This window comes from Simochromis diagramma, unplaced genomic scaffold, assembly GCF_900408965.1.
Source record: "Simochromis diagramma unplaced genomic scaffold, fSimDia1.1 OVJJ01000247.1, whole genome shotgun sequence".
Lineage (NCBI taxonomy): Eukaryota > Metazoa > Chordata > Actinopteri > Cichliformes > Cichlidae > Simochromis > Simochromis diagramma.
In genome coordinates this window covers 28238-46650 of record NW_024386949.1, presented here as the reverse complement: position 1 = coordinate 46650, position 18413 = coordinate 28238, and the positions used below count along the sequence as shown (strand labels likewise).

The 18413-nt window shown below is 38.7% G+C and overlaps 1 protein-coding gene across 2 annotated transcripts in view; it reads left to right on the top strand.

Moving 5' to 3' along the window:
• vipr2 (vasoactive intestinal peptide receptor 2) overlaps positions 1-17317 on the top strand; it is a 66231-nt gene extending 48914 nt beyond the window's left edge. The window contains exons 5-14 of one of the 2 annotated variants that reach the window (XM_040038507.1): positions 2554-2651; positions 2767-2899; positions 5119-5269; positions 6230-6290; positions 8468-8537; positions 10307-10398; positions 12185-12314; positions 12416-12457; positions 13670-13849; positions 14147-17317. In XM_040038507.1, the coding sequence (XP_039894441.1) occupies positions 2554-2651; positions 2767-2899; positions 5119-5269; positions 6230-6290; positions 8468-8537; positions 10307-10398; positions 12185-12314; positions 12416-12457; positions 13670-13840 (948 nt within the window). In that variant the 3' untranslated portion in view covers positions 13841-13849; positions 14147-17317. Of the gene's footprint in view, positions 1-2553; positions 2652-2766; positions 2900-5118; positions 5270-6229; positions 6291-8467; positions 8538-10306; positions 10399-12184; positions 12315-12415; positions 12458-13669; positions 13872-14146 lie in introns of those variants that run through there. The other variant, XM_040038506.1, reaches the window with a different exon arrangement.
• The last annotated feature ends 1096 nt before the right edge of the window (positions 17318-18413 follow it).

Here is an 18413-nt window from a genome sequence, read left to right as displayed (position 1 = left end):
ATTTTAGAGCACGTCATGATTCCCTCTGCTTACAAGCTTTATGGAGATGGACATTTCCTTTTCCTGCAGGGTGTAGTACCTGCATTCAGTACCAAAGTTACCGCAACATAGTTTGTTGACTATAATATTACTGAACCCATGAAAAATCTATGGATTATTGTCAAGAGGAAAATAAGAAACACCTGACAAACATACAGAAAAGCTAAATGCTACAATAAGAGCAAACTTCAATACCTTCTTAGCTTTGACACAAGCTGATCACCTCCATGTGATGCCACACTAATACAGTAATGAATAATTAATGATAAAGGAGCCCAACCAACGACTGAATATATATGAATGTACTTTTCAGTACACTCAGTATTCTTCCTGAATAACTGGAAAAAACTGAATCTTTTAACCTTTTCCCATTTTTGATATGAAGGAAAAAGCATTTTCTTTGTTAAATCATCCGTTCTTCAGCCTTGTCAGCTTTTCCAACTCGACCCTTAACTTTTGTCAGTTTCCTTCTTCCTCAGTTTTTAAGGTTAGGTTAGTTTTCACCTCTGTTGGTTCTCCTGCCGTTTTGTGCAAACCCTTTTGTTCCTGCCTTTTGTTAGTTTTGTTGTTGAGTGTTTCAAGCATTCGAGATTAGATTCTTCCTCCTGTGTATGGTTATGGTCTCACCCTCTTTAGCTAAGTTTAGGGTACGGGGTAGGGCTTCAGTTTCTCTTACAAATGTGTGGATCAAACTGTGCACCAGTTCATGTGAGCTGATGACAAGTTCAGATTCTAAAAATCACAGAGTCTAAATTAGTTTTCAGTTTTAAATTTTGGTGCCTTTTTTCCTGACACGGAGAACAACTTAGCTGTGAATTGAAACACCTGTCCTCCATTGTGTTCATATATTTTGGCTACTGTTGTGTGACCGCAGCTTCATCCTGTTCACTTGTTATTCGTGACCCGTTTTGGGTCACGAATAGTGCAGCTGAATCGCCCATTGTGTTGTCCTGCCTCTCTCACTCTGTCTCTATTAATCCCGTGCTCGCTCCACCACACCCCCTCTTGTCACTAATGTAGAGACACAAATCTTCCTCAGAGCAAATTTGATATCATCAGATCTACAGTTTTTAATAAAGTTGAAATAATAATAAAAGCAGTCAGCATTAGATTAAGTTTGAATTAAATGTAATAGAATTATTGTTTCTGTAATACGATATATTATCTTAACTCTTATCTTTTCTAAGGTTTCTCTAAAACAGAACAGAAATAATGCTACACAAATAAGTACAACACATGTGAAGCATGCAAATATCAGGAATGGTAACACTGATATGGTAAATCATTCCTTATTGAGCTAGTTTGGAATTTCCCAGGAATAAAGCATATCTTATCTTATCTTCAAATTAAACACACACTTAGTCAGTACTTGTGTCTACGCCAAATTTCAAAACACTGATTTGTTTAAAGCTCTTTTATCATTGTTTATTCAGCCACATACTGCGTATGTTTCTGTCCAGAATTTCTGTTAAATCAAAGTGATTTAGTGTGCTTACACTTGCCTGCAGTTTGACAGCTGTTGATGCAGGATTGCCAACTCTCACATTTTTGGTGTGAGACACCGAGTGTTAGGTTCTGTCTCACGCTGCCCAAACAAATCTCCCTTTGAATAGAGTCATTTCATCTAAAACTGGAAAACGTTCCCATCTGACCCTCAAGAATTATGTGATTATTTTTCTGTTGCTTTAGTATTTGTAATAAAAAACATGGAAGTGTTACTTACATAAAAGACCTCAAACTACATAAAAGTGCATTGGAAATCATCAGTTATTTTTGATTTTTCATAATTCAGCAACATAACGGATAGTTATATTTAAGCTCTATAAAAAATTGCATGAAATATGATTTCATGGCTGAGCACCTGATTCCAAGCCTTACATCATCTGGCATTATGCTAAGCATCAGATGCAACAATGTGAGGCACGCTGCCACTGCACTTTAGAGCAGTGGAGAATGGAGTGACAATCGTGCTTCTCCATTTGACAGTCCAAAGATGATTCTGGGTTTGGTGGATGCAAAACTTGTCTGACTGCACATGTTCCAAGCGTAAAGTTTGGTGGATGGGGGATTATGATGTGGGGTTGTTTTTTGGGAGTTCATGCTCCCAACTTTGTGGGAACAGATTGGAGATGGCTCATTTCTGTTCCAACATGACTGTGCCCCAGTGCAAAAAAACAAGGTCCATAAAGCTGTGGATGAGCATGACTGGCTTGACCTCAACCCCAAGACTGCGAGCCATCCAGTAAACACACTCCTAACCCCTGTGGAAAAGCTTCCCAGAAGAGTTGAAACTGTTATAGCAGCAAAGGGTGGGCTGATATATTAAACCTTGCAGATTAAGAGTGGAATGTCACTCGAGTTCATGCACATGAAGGCAGACGAGCAAATTCTTTTGGCAATGTAATATGCTTCACAATCTTCACCTCAATTTGAGGCCCAGTTTAGTGATATGTTAAGGATGATATACATGCATTAATAATTTAACAAAAGCTCTTTTTCCCCCTTTGTCTGCAGCTGGTCTTCTACGTGGTCGTGCAGACGTTGTACACCCTGGGTCACAGTCTGTCTTTAATTGCCCTCACTACAGGGTGCGCTATCCTCTGCCTATTCAGGTAAGACTGAATACTAAAATATATTAAATCAGAAAATTAAGATAAAAAAAGTAGCATCTTTATTTAACATTTACTGCACTATGCTACATTTCTTTCATTACCAACATGTTTGCAGGAAGCTCCACTGCACCAGAAACTACATCCACCTCAATCTCTTCTTCTCCTTCATTCTGAGAGCCGTGGCGGTGTTGGTGAAAGACGACATCCTCTTCAACCGAAACTCGCACTGCTCAAACCAGCCATCACTGGTGAGGTCACCACCTCTGTCCTCAGCGAGCAGAGTCATATCCCGAGGGAGGCCAACAATGCAGCACTGAGTACAGAAAGCCACACACTCATGTGTTAACAGCAGAACTGTCACAATGGGAAAAATGTTTCAGCGTAAAGCCTGACAAAGTTTAAAGCATGAAATAATAAATGGGAATTAGGTCTGCATGCTTCAGATATGAAATTAACATCTCAACTGTCAAACGTTCTGCTGTGACAGTTTGTTCTTCAGATTCAAGTAATCATTTTCTGAAGGTGGCTCTGCAGAATTTCCTGGCAGTTAGCCCATTCATGTGTTCGGTGAGACAACAGCCAGTCACGCATGCTCCCTATCTGCTTAGCTGAGAGGGCCAGTAGCCTGCGTGCTTTCTGGTCCTAAAACTGTGGAAGCATGCGGAACATCAAGGAAGAAGTGTGGACAAGAAGAAAAAAAAGCTTTACTGCATGCACCACTGAGCAGCTTTCATTAAACGCACGAGGAGTTAGGTTGTAATCTGGTACCCAGTCCTCCTAATACACCCGGGATATACAGTGAGCCACGCAAACATGGGAGCAAATCCAAAAGCCTGAAAATCCTTAAAGCTTCCGTGGGGCAAACTGTGCACCATCTTCACTGCGTAATAGACACTTTTGTGCTGAGTGAGTGAGCAAGAGTATGTGAAACTGTGCCCTAGCGTTACACTGTTGTTTTTATAAGTTACCCAGCACTGATGTGTATAGAAAAGCCTGCATTGCTGCCCAGTTTCATTGCCAAAGCATTGATAATACAATTTTGTCAAAGCTACAGGTGTCTCACAGATACTCGGTATCCCTGGCACTGGTGCTCTGGTGTGCTCTAACCTTGCATCCATGTGCTCCTTGGATAGTAGGATTTCCCATTTTGGAATGAGATTCTTCCGACTTTGTTGCGTTAGTACACTTTAAAAAATTGGAACATGAAAATAACCTGGACATTACAAAGACAAGGATATTGTATTTTACCGGGTGCTTTGCCTGATTTATTAGAATTACTATAAACTAGATCATTCTATTTGGATAGCAATTAACTGTTATGACCTAAAACCATATTACAATGCACAGTCAACATTTGAATAAATTTGTGGCACTGATCTAATTTTTCATGCAATCAACCAAATATTTATCTGCAATGTTTTAGTGTGGCATCAGTAACTCTGCAACTTTTTTGTTATTGCCTATTTTCCATGTTCCTTTTCCCACTTGAGTGATGTTAATGTCAATTTTCCCAGGCTGACACAACCAACTCCAATTTTAGACCTACTCCTAGTATGTTTACTGCAGGTCTTTCATTCTGCAGGGCTGATGTTGCACAAGGGGTGTTTTTCTCCAGAAAGGAGTATGCCTTACTGAGTTTTCTGTCTGGCAAACTTGGCACTTAAACTGCCACCTCCGAACCTTCTATGGCGATGCAAACTTTCTCTGCCTCTAGATGAAGTCTGTTATCGCTAATATTTCTGTCAATGCAAAAAGCACCAAATGCATCTGACAGGATAACAACATACTCTTGGATTAGAACACGATGGATATTTCACCGATCTGCGCCATTACCCTTTGCGTCATTTCAATACGTTATAAATCCCGACTTAGGAAGATCGCAGCTTGTTCAGAGCAGTGTGACGGGCAAAAGATAAAGGACAAAATTTGCAACCTGTTTCTGTTATTTATGTATGTATGTATGCTCACTGATGCGCTTTACACAGACTGATAAACACACTAGCTTTAAACCAGAAACACCACAAAAGTATCATCCAGTTATACCTTCATGAAGGCGGGTTTTAATTCATGACTGTTGTATTAGTTTCAGCTAATAAACTGACAGCAGAAAGCTGACATCTGCTCCTCTCCTTGCCTCAGTAGCTGCCTGACTCTTCCCTCGTGACGTTCCTCCTCCACTCACCCTCATTGTCAGGGCACTCTGACCTTTATGCACTCATCTGCTCGGTGCTTGTGACGTCATAATCTGCTCTGGGTGAACTGTCTGACAGATCCAGTGGAAAATTGAAATCTATACCCACATATCAGAATACTAAGTATAAATACATGATTATCCTACACTGTGCTCATGGTTACAATTAACCACATACAGTCAGCGATACAATGTACAGTCAAGGCTGATATTATATAGTTTAAGTATACACAAAGCCTATTTAACATCTTTGTACTCTTTCTGTGTTCTCTTTAGGTGGGATGTAAAGCCAGCCTGGTGTTTTTCCAGTATTTCATTATGGCCAACTTCTTCTGGCTGCTGGTGGAGGGTTTGTACCTCCACACTCTGCTGGTTGTCATTTTCTCGGAAAATCGACACTTTATTGTCTACATGTTCATCGGCTGGGGTAGGTACATTTTCTTATTCTTTATTTGATTTTGAGTCAAATGGCCACGTGGGAGCTTTCACTCTGTTATAGCTGCAGGTTTAGCAGCTTAGTTATGATTTTGATTAGATATCAGCGCTCTCGTTACTTTAGGCAGCTATTTAAGCAAATAAGCCAAATGTTTTTTCCCTCAAATTCAACAATACCGTGCTACATTTGTTATCCTACGGCATCAAACTTGATATAATGCTTGACTGAAAAGTTACCAGTTCACCAAATGGCTCAAGGTAAAGGAAAAGGAGAAACTTCATATATGCTCAACGTGGTTTGGCTTCAGTTAAACAAGGACACAGACTGGTTGGCAAACCACCAACAACCTCTGGTTGCTAGGGAAAAAGTACAAAGTAAAAGCTGCGCATTAATGCTGAAGCTAACTGCGGCGGGGCGTGGTCTGCAGTGCTGCTGCTACTCGATGGTAATGGAAAGCCAGCCAATCCGAGTCGAGTCGTGGCGAGGCGATCCTATTAGGTACTAATGGAAAAGAGACCTTAGTGAAGTTGCATAATAACTGAACTGAGCCTTTTTGCTGCTGCCTTCTTGGTATTTTAAAACCAGATGTTAGAAGAGATTAGGTCTGACTGAGAAACTGTCATGGTAATCCCCATGGGACATCTTTTCCCAAACAGAGGATTTCTCCCCTGCTGGTTGTTAGTTTCCAGAAGCAATGTTCATCTTTTATTTCCATTTTTCCTCCTCTGAAAGACAGTATAACACCGTCTAGTTTTGAGCCTGAGATGGAATTTATCAACAAACAATTAAAAGCCTTAATATACACTGAAGCAATCTGTTTAGAGTCTTAATACATGGATGGAACTCACATTACTTTACTCAGAAAGATTAAATCGTAACTAGCAATAAAAAAAAAATAAGAAATGCAAACACGATGTGATAATATTTTCTATACTTCATGGTTGTTGACAGGAATCCCCACTGTGTTTGTGTCTGCGTGGGTGATAACGAGGATTTATCTGGAAGACACGGGGTAAGTGTAACAATCAGAGAGTGAGTTATCACCATAGAAACGCGGTCCAGGTTTGTTATTTATGAACTATATGAAGTCTGTTAAACATACATGGATTATATTTTACTAAATAGATTTGCATTCTGACTGAATGTCTGTCTGCAATTTGTTTTTCTTCAAGTTGACATGTGTCTATGTGTCATGCTCTCTCTGGAGCTGTTTATTATATTCGTTAGGCAGCTCCAGTTACATTAAAGAGAGGCATGCATTGGTATTCAACAGCCACTGCCTCTGTTTTTTCGTTAGGGCCTCAAATTGCATTTTATTGATTAGACTGTTATTCATTACCATGCAGGAAGGGGGCCCAGTTTTTCAATTAATAAGAGAAATATCTCACATGTCAAAGTGCACTTTATTGGATAATTTAGCTGACAGGGTTTGCTTTGAGATGTCATCACAGGAACCTGGTGGCGTTTGGCTTTTGTTGCACATTATTGCAACTGGCACTGCAGCTCATTATCTATGAGTCATGCCGTGTAGGCGAACTATAAAAACAAGCTTCTGAAACAAGTCTATAACAATTACTGAGGCAGGGTCTGAGAGCAAAGGACAGTAAGGACATCACTCCAGAGTGTGAGGAGAATGATAATGAAATTTGTTAAGTTTTAAGTTCATTACCAAAGCCAAGAAGAAGACTGAGACTAAGTCACAGCAGTGAGTCATTTAGTTTCCTTGACTTTTATTTCATTGAACCATACCATCCAAATATCCAGAAAGCTTAAATATTTAATTGTTAGGACAATCTGTCATATTTAAATGTGTCATTTTACCCCCAAAGACACGATGACCTTAAGAAAGTGAAGAGTTTGACCCAAATGAACAAAATGGTTTTGGTCATAAGAACCATAAGAACATATACATTTTGTAAAAATACTCAATATTTACGGCTTGCAATGGAGTCCATTGTGAAGATTTTAATGGTCTGATTATGGGAGTGTTAACATTAATAATAAAGTGATAAAGATGGAAAGAAACTGTACCATGCAGTATTGGTCCTGATGGACCGCAGCCTCCTGCCAGAGGATGTGATTCAAGGGAGGAGGAGTTGGAGTATCCCAGCACTGACTTCAGAGTTTAGGTTTCCTCAGCTGCTGCAGGAGGTGCATCCTCTGCTGTGGTCTTGTAATGAGGGAGCTGATGTTTTGCCTCAACTTTGAAGTCTTCATCTCCCAAGACCTACAGTATCCACCAGGCAGTCATGCAGGCTTATGTTGGGCATGGGATCCTCCTGAAGACCCCAATCATCCCCACTGATTTAACAGCACAGAGCTCCTGGCTGTTGTCTCTGAATTGGTCATAAGGTTGTCAGTGCACCCTCACACATATCCTTGAGATGAGTTTGATGAGGGTGGTGTCTATTGTGAACTTCGGGAGTTTGACAGACTGGTGACTGGAGGTGCAGCGGTTGGTATGCATGGAGCAAAGCAGGGGAGAGTGTACACAGCCTTGGGGAGATCTGTTACTAAAGATCTGAGAGTCTGATAGGAATTAAAGTCTACAGAAATAACCAGACATAAGTTACTGGAGGTAACTGGAGGATGAAGTGCAGTGCCATGTTAACAGCATTGCCTAATTGGGGTACGGTTGTGGCGGTGGTGGTGGGGATTTGAGACAGGTGTGTAGTCATTCAGGATTGTGATCTATCTAAAAGAACCTTGAGATTTCAAACTTGTACCCTTTTACATAGGTGAAATCAAAAGAGATTGATTGGCACATTGGGGGCTCAGTTATAATATTGACACTGTCACTATAAACTGGAATGTTTATTAGCTGATCTACGCCCCACGTAAAGGTTTGGACTTTAAGTGAAGGTCACAGGATTGCCTGCAGCAGAAATGAGCTTCATTAGTAGAGATCAAACAAAGAGTTAGAATTATGCTTTCTCACTTCAGAAAAGGAGTCAGTAAGATGGGGTCTATTACCATCTGGCTTCCTCCAAATTTGTAGATAAATTACTAGTGCTCAAGTTAAGCAGTGAAGACCAGGTTCTTTCCATCTTATGGTACTTTTTGCAGCGATTCAACGACATTTATTGGTCCACTAGCACTTCCTCTGTTTTTTTAAAATGCCCATTTTTTATTACTGTTATATATAATATTTACATAACTATTACATTCATATTTTTGTGTGACCTTCAGGTGCTGGGAAACAAATGACCAACCCATACCCAACTGGGTGATCAACGGACCAATTGGATTCTCCATTATGGTAAGCCATTGCTTTCATTTTTACCTGCAGATTTTGCGTATTGGTTAAAAAAGCATTCAGTTGCTTAAATTAAAAACTGGTTGATTAGAAAAAACAAATACTGAAAACATAAAGTGGAAAACAAATAAGTCCGTCATGTGAAACAATATCTGTCTTTGACCTTATTCACATTTTTTTTAATCTGGTTTTGGACTATAATACAAAACCCTTTAGAAACCTATGGCAATGTTTCAGATCTCACTAGTACGATTTTCTAAATTCCCATTGATACATCCATATATTTTACAAATTATTCCATAACATTCTACAGAAACGATCTGTATTTAAAGTACATAGTCTTTTAAAATCGGTCCTTTTCCAATTTCAGCTACACGTGAAGAAAAATAAAATGTATCAAGAAGACAGCGAACAGCATTACCGGATGATATTACAGTTGTTTCTCCCGGTATATTTCACTAAAGTGTTAGGGTTTGTGAGCCTTTTGATTTTAAGACCTTTTAAAACCTGAAAGAAAGTCTTAAATAAATTCATACTCATGACCAAGCGTTCTGTGTAATGTCCAAAAACAGCAGTGTGATGTGTTAGTACCTCATGTCTCAAGGTGTTAACTTCATAGGAATTCCCGCTGAGTGCATTCCTGCTGCCCTGCTGAGTGACAGCCCACCATAATCTCTTTCATCCTTTAAAGGCATACATGGATATAATATGGCCCGAGGGACAGAGGTGGCTCACAGACCATTTTATCCACTCTACAACATCCTAAAGGATAATAAATCAGCTTCCCTCCCTCAAATTTTTTTTTTTAAATCAGTATGTCTCAGGCATCAGTGACCTACAGCAGGCAGTGCTTCGTATCAGCCAACTGCGAAGATGTAGCCTAACTTAAATGTTCATATATATTCATAATATTTTAACTGCGACCAGTACCCATGTTATATGGTTGTAGGGTGCAAGGCAATTTCTGAGTACAGCACAGTCAATTTTCTGGGACGTCCACCCCTGAGAAGATTGCGGCATATTGTTAACACACAAAAACACCAGACCAACAAAGTAGCAAAACTTCTGTTTTATAGATGTGGTCAGACCAGCTGGCAGATACTTACTCTCTTAATTTCTGCACAGAGTCTTGTGAAAATATTTTCTTTCCTCAGGACTATATTTTGTCACCTTCTTCTGTCACAGACATGATGAGAAGTGTGAGAGGAAAATGTTTGCCTGCCAAAAGGTCTGTGTTTGGACTACAGGACCATAGGATCCCATTCATTCTGGACTGTTTCGCCTAAGGAACCAGAGGTCCAGAGAACGGGAGCTCTAGATTATATTAGAAGTTCTCTGATGATCGCCTTTTAGCTAGCAGGAAAACATAACACTAAACATTAGAATGATGGCATTATGCAGCGATAGAGATATTTTGCTAATTTTTGCAAAAATATTTCCATTTGTAATGTTTAAAAAAGATCTGAAACAACAGAAAATAACTGTAACAGAAAACAAGTTCGGTCTGGTTTTTTTACTTATTTAAGGAAGAACTTTATACATTTGCCTAACAAGCAAAAAAATCTCTGTTCAATGATGAGACACAAATCCCTCATTTTTTAAAAAAAGAATAAAGCAGGCTGCTTTTTATTTAGAACAAGGCCTTCCTGTTTTAAATTGCGTTTATATCATGACCTCCTATTTCTTGGATTTGGTGGGTGGCAAAGTATCGAACACAGCAAAATAAAAATCACCCCTTATGGATTATAAGTTATTTTTTCACTCCCCCCCAGGTAAACTTCATTCAGTTCATCTGCATCATTCGGATCTTGGTTCAGAAGCTGAGGTGTCCTGACGTGGGCGGCAATGACCAATCACAGTACAGGTAGGATTCGATTTGATGCTCCTTTGTGCTCATGCTGAGAGCATGAACACAAAGGAAACCGCACCTCTGCCTTCCTGGATCCTCGTTTTGTTATATTTTCATTTTTTTCCAACATGCACTTGAAGCCAAGTTAACAAAAGGTGACAGGTTGTGTCAACTGTTGTGTCATCAAGTAAATGACACCTGCTCAGTCAGTAAAAGCTGCTGTGGATAAAAGAGTCAGCTAAATTCTTCAAAGTATAAAACATGATCATCTGAGACACCAAGAACATTTTTTATCCTCTAGTATTGCTGACTGAGATAAGAGTGACGCTAACGCTCATTCGACAAGACAGCGTTTCATGATGCTGCTTTTATGAAACGAGGGGGAACCTTTGTTCCTTTATGGAGCCACATTTTCTCTGCAGTTTAGTGTCTGTTTAAGGCTTTGCTTTGTTTAATCTTCAGGCAGTTTTCCTCTCTGGTGAAATCTTACTCGTGCTGAGCTGTCAGGTATTCTTCATGTCCACAGGGATCCACGATTTAGTGGCGAGAGGTGGTGGGTAAGCCCAATTTGTTTCACTGCAGGATCTCTTGTTGGTGTAGGTGAAGACTGAGCTGACACTTGACAGCTTGGGAGTGATGCAGGAAAAGAGGATTTTACCGTTTTCTCTGGGAGTGTGCTGCATGAGCAGTTTGATTGTCCGCTTGTATCCCGATGCCACACGGAAAAGTGCGACTTTTCTTTCTTACTTTTTGAGATTTCCACTGTTGAAAGGCTTCGCCCAAAAATGTCAATTTATTTTTATATGGGGTTTTCTATGAACTCATAATCACAGTGTGAAAGAGACAAATAGGAATTGTATCCAAGAAAGTTCCTTAAATGAGCCAAACTGATGCCAAACAGCCAACAAAGTGTAGTGAACAGATCCTTGATCTACGTGGAGCAGCAGTGCTGAAGATGTCAACACAAAAGAAGGTTGATGGCAAAGTTTTAAGAATTTATTAAAGTCCTACAAAAATGTGACGAGTCAAAAAAGAGGAATGTGCATACAATAAATACACAAAGAAATAGAATAACATATATTATAAATAAAATAATAAATAAAGACAAATTAGCAGAGGACTTTCAAGCATGTCCAGCCAGGAGGAGATCCTGGAGCAGAAGTGGGAAACACTACAACTGACTGGCTTAATTGGCTTGGGAATACTTTGGTATCACCTTGGAAATAAATCCATACTCATGAGCAAGCGTGGTGTTAGAGCACAGAGGGATGGGTGCATTTAGTAGTCTGATTGCAGTGGGATGTAAAGGGCTTTTGGAAAGATTACTTCTGATATCAGATTTGTTGATGGTGTGAGCCTCCCAGCAGATCCCTGGACAGCAGATTATCTCAATTCAAGAGAACAGTTCGAGCTCAGTTTTAAAAAAGTCCGACAGGCTTCTTTGTTTATGTCCACATAAATCTGTGACTTTCCTCCATTTGCGCTTTGAACTGAAGAAGCTTCAGTGAGAGATGAAACGTCTTCAAGCAACTTAAATAAGTCCAGACGCTTTTCTTTCCAAGCTCCTTAGATCTTTCCACTGTTTCACTGTCTCACATTACCATTGGGTAGCAGAGTATGGTGGAGTATGTTTGGACCCCCTACAAAAGAATCTGTGTCAGATGAATTAGGCACGCTAGTCATCCATGTTTAACTGATTTATTGCATCGGTCTTGTAATGAACAATTAAAAGAAACACTGCATCATATCTTATTCTTAAATTGTATCATAAAATAATTGTATATGACTGTTTCTCTCTCAGGAGGCTGGCCAAATCCACACTCCTGCTGATTCCTTTGTTTGGCATCCACTATGTGGTCTTCGTGACTCTCAGTGAATCCATCGCAGAAGATTATAAAATATTTTTTGACCTTGCCCTTGGATCTTTTCAGGTGCTGAACAAGTGTCTTTCACCTTATTGATCCTTTAAAGCAGCGATTCTGAAACTTTTCTGAAAAAACTTTACTTCATTAAGTGTTTGTTTTTTTTTTAGGGTCTGGTCGTGGCCATTCTCTACTGTTTCCTGAACAGTGAGGTAAGTTATCAGGTGAACTGATAAAATACAAAGTATGGATTTAGTCATTTTAATGAGCAGTCAAATTGATTAAACAGTAAAACATTTGAGTGAAAGTGATTTCTGAGAGGCAAAATAGAAAATCTATCCATGAATGTTTCTATACTCAACTGATAGTGTGCCTGTTTAGCTTAATTTTGTAAATCTTTCATAGAAACATTTAAAAAATTAAATTTGTTGGAGCTAAAACGTTTTCCAACATTTCAGTGTTCTCCTTATATTAGTTTATTAAAAAGTGTTTAAAATTAAAATCTGCAAAGTGTTGATTGCTGAGTGTCCTTCTATCTGCCAGTCAGACTCCATTCATTAGTAAACTTAGCTACACTGTGTCAGCTGAATTTGTCACACATTTTGACTTTATGTAAAATCATTGGATGTATGATGATGTGTTCCATTACATTATCATAAATACTGGTGAGTGGTGAATTTGACAGATGGAGGAAGTTCCGCTCAATCAGTTAGAAGCTGCCTGGGATCCCAAATAATTGCTGTGGATGTAACTGATATGTGTGATTAATATTTGGAATGAGGTAGTGATTGAACTGTAGCAAAGTTTTATGTTCTCCATAGATACTCATGGAGAATATGAAGAAAAACAAAGATGAATGGCAGATATCAAAAAGGAGGAAAGTATTTATAGATTTAAGATGCCACTCAGGCAATTTGATCAACTGGATACAAAATAACAAGGAAGCATCTTTTCCTTGTTCTTTTCCTAAAGTGGAAGGTGCTCATTGATGCAAATGCTGAGAAAGATTTCCTAAATTTTGTCTCACAGCATTCTTCTTGCCACCATTCTGCAGCCCCGAGCTCCAACTGAAATTGGGGAATGGGAAACTGAATTTTCCACCAACTAAGCAGGCTGATTTATCCTGGCTTATATAAGATGATCATACAGATAATCAGACATAATCATGCCAAATGTTGCTGGACCAAATGGATCAAATTATTTAAACACACACACACACACACACACACACACACACACACACACACACACACACACACACACACACACACACACACACACATAAAGGCTGTGTCTCCCAATTTTTAGTATCCCCCAGAAGTAGCAGATGAGATGCATTGACTAACTGGATCAAGTTTTTTAGCTATATTGGTGTCTAGTTGATCCAAATGATTTAATTTTTTTTATTTTACCTGTTCCTGAAGGTTCAAGGTGAGCTAAAAAGAAAATGGCGGAGCATGTGTCTGAACTGTCGTCTGAGCAGGAATCGCCACAACAACACCTTCGCCTCCAGAAACGGTTCACAGCACATGGTGCAGTTTCACAGCAACTCCAGAACCCAGTCCATTCTGCAGACAGAGACCTCGGTGCTGTGAGAACACGAGGTCTTTGACACACAAACAAACACTACAAAAACACAAAAAAATGCAGTCTTAAGATTGACCTGGGTCCAATAGTTTTACAAAGTTATTAGGAAAATACAAAAAAAGTAGTACTTTGAGATGAAGTACCACAAGGGTGGGACCTGCACATCATTGTAGTGCAGATTTTGGTTTTAGCTTTACAAATCTCTGCAAGCCTTCAAGTTTCTCATTAGTGGATCAAAAACTTTTCAGATCTGTCCAGTGAGGTTTACTGTGTTTGCTGCTAAGAGCCTTTTTTTTTTTTTTTTTTTTGCGCAGTCTTTATGCTATGATGTCTGCTGCGTGAGCAGAGAAAAACATGTGCAACGTCCTTATACTGTTTTACCTGGAGCTTTGTGCACAGATGAGATATAAAATGTATATACTTGAATGTTGCATGCATTGAAATCTATATTTTTGAACAAACATACGTGTAATAGAAACAGCAGGATCTAGGTGCTGCAGACTTTAAATTGGCACTTGCAAAAAGTGCAAAAAAACCCCCCAAAAAAAACAGAACCATTTTTGCCGTCTTTAACAGAAAGGAAAACAGGTGATTGTTTCAGTATACAAATCTTTATATAACTGTTGCCTGCTGTGCGATTTAACACCGCTGGTAATACTGTGCTGCAGTCTTACCAGCTGTCATTTTGGAGCCATGCTGTAAAATATAATAGATTGGCTATGGGAAACCTTGCAATACCTTTTTGTTTGATACTGACCTAAAATTCATGGTAGCCGTGTCAGGATTTAGTTTCCAGAACGTGCATGCTGTATGCAATAACGCAGCAAAGTGACAGTCCTGTCATTAAATCCCGCAAAACTACTCACCTTAGTTCTTTCTTATATGTTTTCAATCCTTTTCCATGTGCCTCCTGTGTTCTCCCAGCCTTATCACAGGTGTCTGTGTGAGTTTGTTCCTCACCCTGTTTCAGTTTAATCCAAGCTTTGAAAGAATGATCTTAATGTGGTCGATTTTAATTCCAATCTTTTTTAATTTCCTATTCTCATTATTGTCTTGATTGAGTCCATCTGTTCCCTCTCCATGGTGTTTGTCTAAGAAAAACAGACTCTTAGCCTCCAAATGTTCTCCTGTTGTTTGGTGCTCCTGGATGGCTGTCACTCTGTAAAGCACCTTAAGTTATCAAATTCCTGATTAAAGCCTCTTGTGTTTCGCCACCCTCCTGTCAGTTGCTGTTGTGTTTGCATACTGGGTCCTAATGGGAATATTTCCAAAAATCTGTGAGAAATGCTGGTGTCCAAACCCAACTTTAACACAGCATTTGCTTCCAGTACCAAGTCATTGTTGTTGCCTTTTTACCACAGCTGTCTCCAAACCCAAATTTGGGCATATGTTATCCCTTTTGGAGACCATGGGTAGTACATTTATTATCATTTAAATAGAAAAACTTGGTTATGTAAATTAAAAAAAAAAAAAAAAAAATCGAGTTGTAAAAAATTGATTTGTAAATATTTTTTTAAACATTAGGTTTTACTTATAGTGTCTCTAGCTGTTCTTTTAATAAGCTTCTCCTAGTTTTTTCAAACCATTTCACATAAAGGTCAGTTTTAATGATTGATTTTTTACAAATATACAGGGAAAGGTGACAACTTGTCACTTCAGTGAATCATTTACTGGTCCACAGTGGCCACACCCACCCATTTGATACTTAAAATTACTGGTAAGAATAAGTCGAAAACGCATTTCGACCCAGGTCAGCACATGAGCTCAGTGTTTCTGGGCTTATGGTTAAAAAAAACAAAACCACTGGTAAACACAGGGTTGTTTTGTACCAATTTTAATCCAAACTGTTCTCCAAAACACTTTCATTTTAATGCACAGTCAACAAACTGCTGTCACTGAGAAGTCCTGAGCATGCTCCAAACTCCTCATCCATGCTCTGATGGTTTCTGCACAGTGCTCGGTGACCTGTTCTAAAGACACAACACAGACGAGCACTTTAAAGATGTCATTTAATTAACAACATAGCGTGTTCGTGAGAGCCTGTGTTGGGAAATGATGTCTTTAAAATTACTTACATAAAAAGAGGTTTATATGATAGAAATTTGCTTCAAAACACATTTAATGTGTTTCAGCAGAAGAACCTCCAGGCCGTCACCACTTAATGCAGAAGTGCCTGGTGGATACAAGTAACTATGAAATGTTTTACTTTATGTTGGTTTTATTCATGCAACCAGTGTTTTGTGGTAGTTGCATGAAATCCTCAGTGTTTGACTTTTTTTGATTGCTTTTGGTAAACGGCTGTTAACGTGTGATTTCTTGTAGATTCTAATTGTATATTTTGTCAAGACAAAACGCGAAAAAATGAAAACTTTTGCTTTTTGTAATGTGCTATATTTTTCTTTAACATGTTGTATTTAATGGTCAGCACAATACAAAAAGTTCTGGTGACACTTGATTTAAGGCATACAGAATTATTTTTAGTAGTTTCCTCTTCAAACCTTTAATTTAAGTGTATGTGTGTGTCCCTATATTTTAAATCAGCATTCAGTTCTTGCGTTGTGTCACAAAATATAGTTAATAAAATACACATAAACATCGAGGTAAAGTCATACTTGCAGCAGCAAATAATCTGGTCCATAAAATTTGAAGAACTTAGAAGGAGATCAGATATTTGTCCAAACTTATTTCAATGTGTTTTGCAGGGTGAACAACACTGAGGCAGAGACGAGTCTTGAAATTTCCCTGTTTTGTTTTTAAAGTGATTATTATTTATTACATTTTTATGGTATCCTCTGCATATCAGCAGATGATACAAAATACTATATATTACATTACTAGGAATGTATGATGCTTTACTCTTTCAAGAGTTATTTTGGGGATTTTATTCATGCTTTTATTTTATGGGAACTTATTAGACAGACAGGGAGATGCCTAAAGAGAAGACTTGCAGCATGGATTCACTGTCTATGGTGCAAATGCTGCTTTGTTAAAAATTTGGAAAGGAACAGAAAAGGAAATGACAAAAAGGAGGGGGCAAAAAGATAAAGCATGTTTGAATAGTATAGATAACGACAACTGTCTTCTTCATGGTAACATGTCTTTGTAGTTTCTTAGTAATCCACTTCATGGTAGTTTTAAGTACTTGGATTTAGTTACCTTGGATTACTGGATTACTTTTTGGTTTGTGAAGAAATATCATCCCTCTGTTTCGTCATTGTCATCCACCTACAACCAGTCAGATGCATGGTACAACATAAAGAGCCAGCTCAACAGGACAGACTCATCTGTGTCTGTGACAGGAGTAAAATAGGCCGTCTGTATCTCCTGTAAACAGTTAGCACTAAACAGAGGTGGCGGCTTAAAACACCAGGTCTCAGTAACCTAGAATGCAGTCTTAAGAACCCCACCAGGCAATTCATCCCACACTCCCAACTCAACCCAACAAGCGTCTTGAAAGAGAGATGAAATGTCCTCACACACCAAAACAAAAACACAGCAATCATTTAGTCTAAGATATTAACAGTTTTAGTAGCAGGTGGGTACAGGTGTCCATACTAAGGTTTTAGCTCAGCTGCTGCTGATTTTGTCAAAAAAATTATTTGGTCCTTAAACAGAAACTAAATAAGTAAATGTTCCCACTTAACAAGCTGTACCTGGTCATGTTTAAATAACGATTTAAACAAGTGATCATCTATTGAAATCAATGTCGATTAATTTAACTAAACAACTTGTTTAATTGTACAGAAATTTCAGTTGTAATTTCAAAACAAAGCTGTTGCCTTAATGAAAGTGTTACCAAGTACCTTAAAAGATGTCACTATGTTACTCAGTGTGTCATTTAACATCTCTGTGACTACAAATGATTGAGAGTCTACAAAACCATATACAGCACACAGTGTTGACTTGCCGAGTGAATTCATATTTAATGTTGACTGACGTGATGCTACGAATCATGTCGCCTGAACACATGTATTTGTACTTAGACACCATGAATGTCATGCAAAAGATGATTGATAAAGGCTACCATTGTAAGCATTGCGCTGTGTGAATGTAACTCTCTGGAAATTTGCATTTTATTTAATATTGCTTGTTTTTCTGTCCTCTCAATGATAGGAACATGATTTCTGCGTGGTAACATTTATTACATTGAAAATTCTAGACACTTGGGCCAAACTTGTTTGCAGTTCAAAATCATTTGAAGTCACTGGGGTTGGCTTTATCCATTTCTTCCTTAAACTAATCTGAACCAAAACCATTCAAAAGCTTGCAAATTGTGTAATTATCATCATTACTAATAGCCTCAAGTGATTCAAAGACTCTGAAAACTACTTTTAAAATCTTTGAACCCATTATAGTATCTGCACCAGCCCAGACCTCGAGAGCTTTGGTCCTGCAGATTTTAGATGCATCCCTACTCCAACACAGCTTAATGAAATGGTTGAATTACCTCTTCAGCAGGCCATCAAGTTTAGCAAAGGCCTGGTAACAAGCCAATCATTCGATTCAGTTGTGTTGGAACAAGGATGCATCTTAAAGCTGAAGGAGAGTAGCTCTCGAGGACTGGAGTTGGAGACTCCTGAT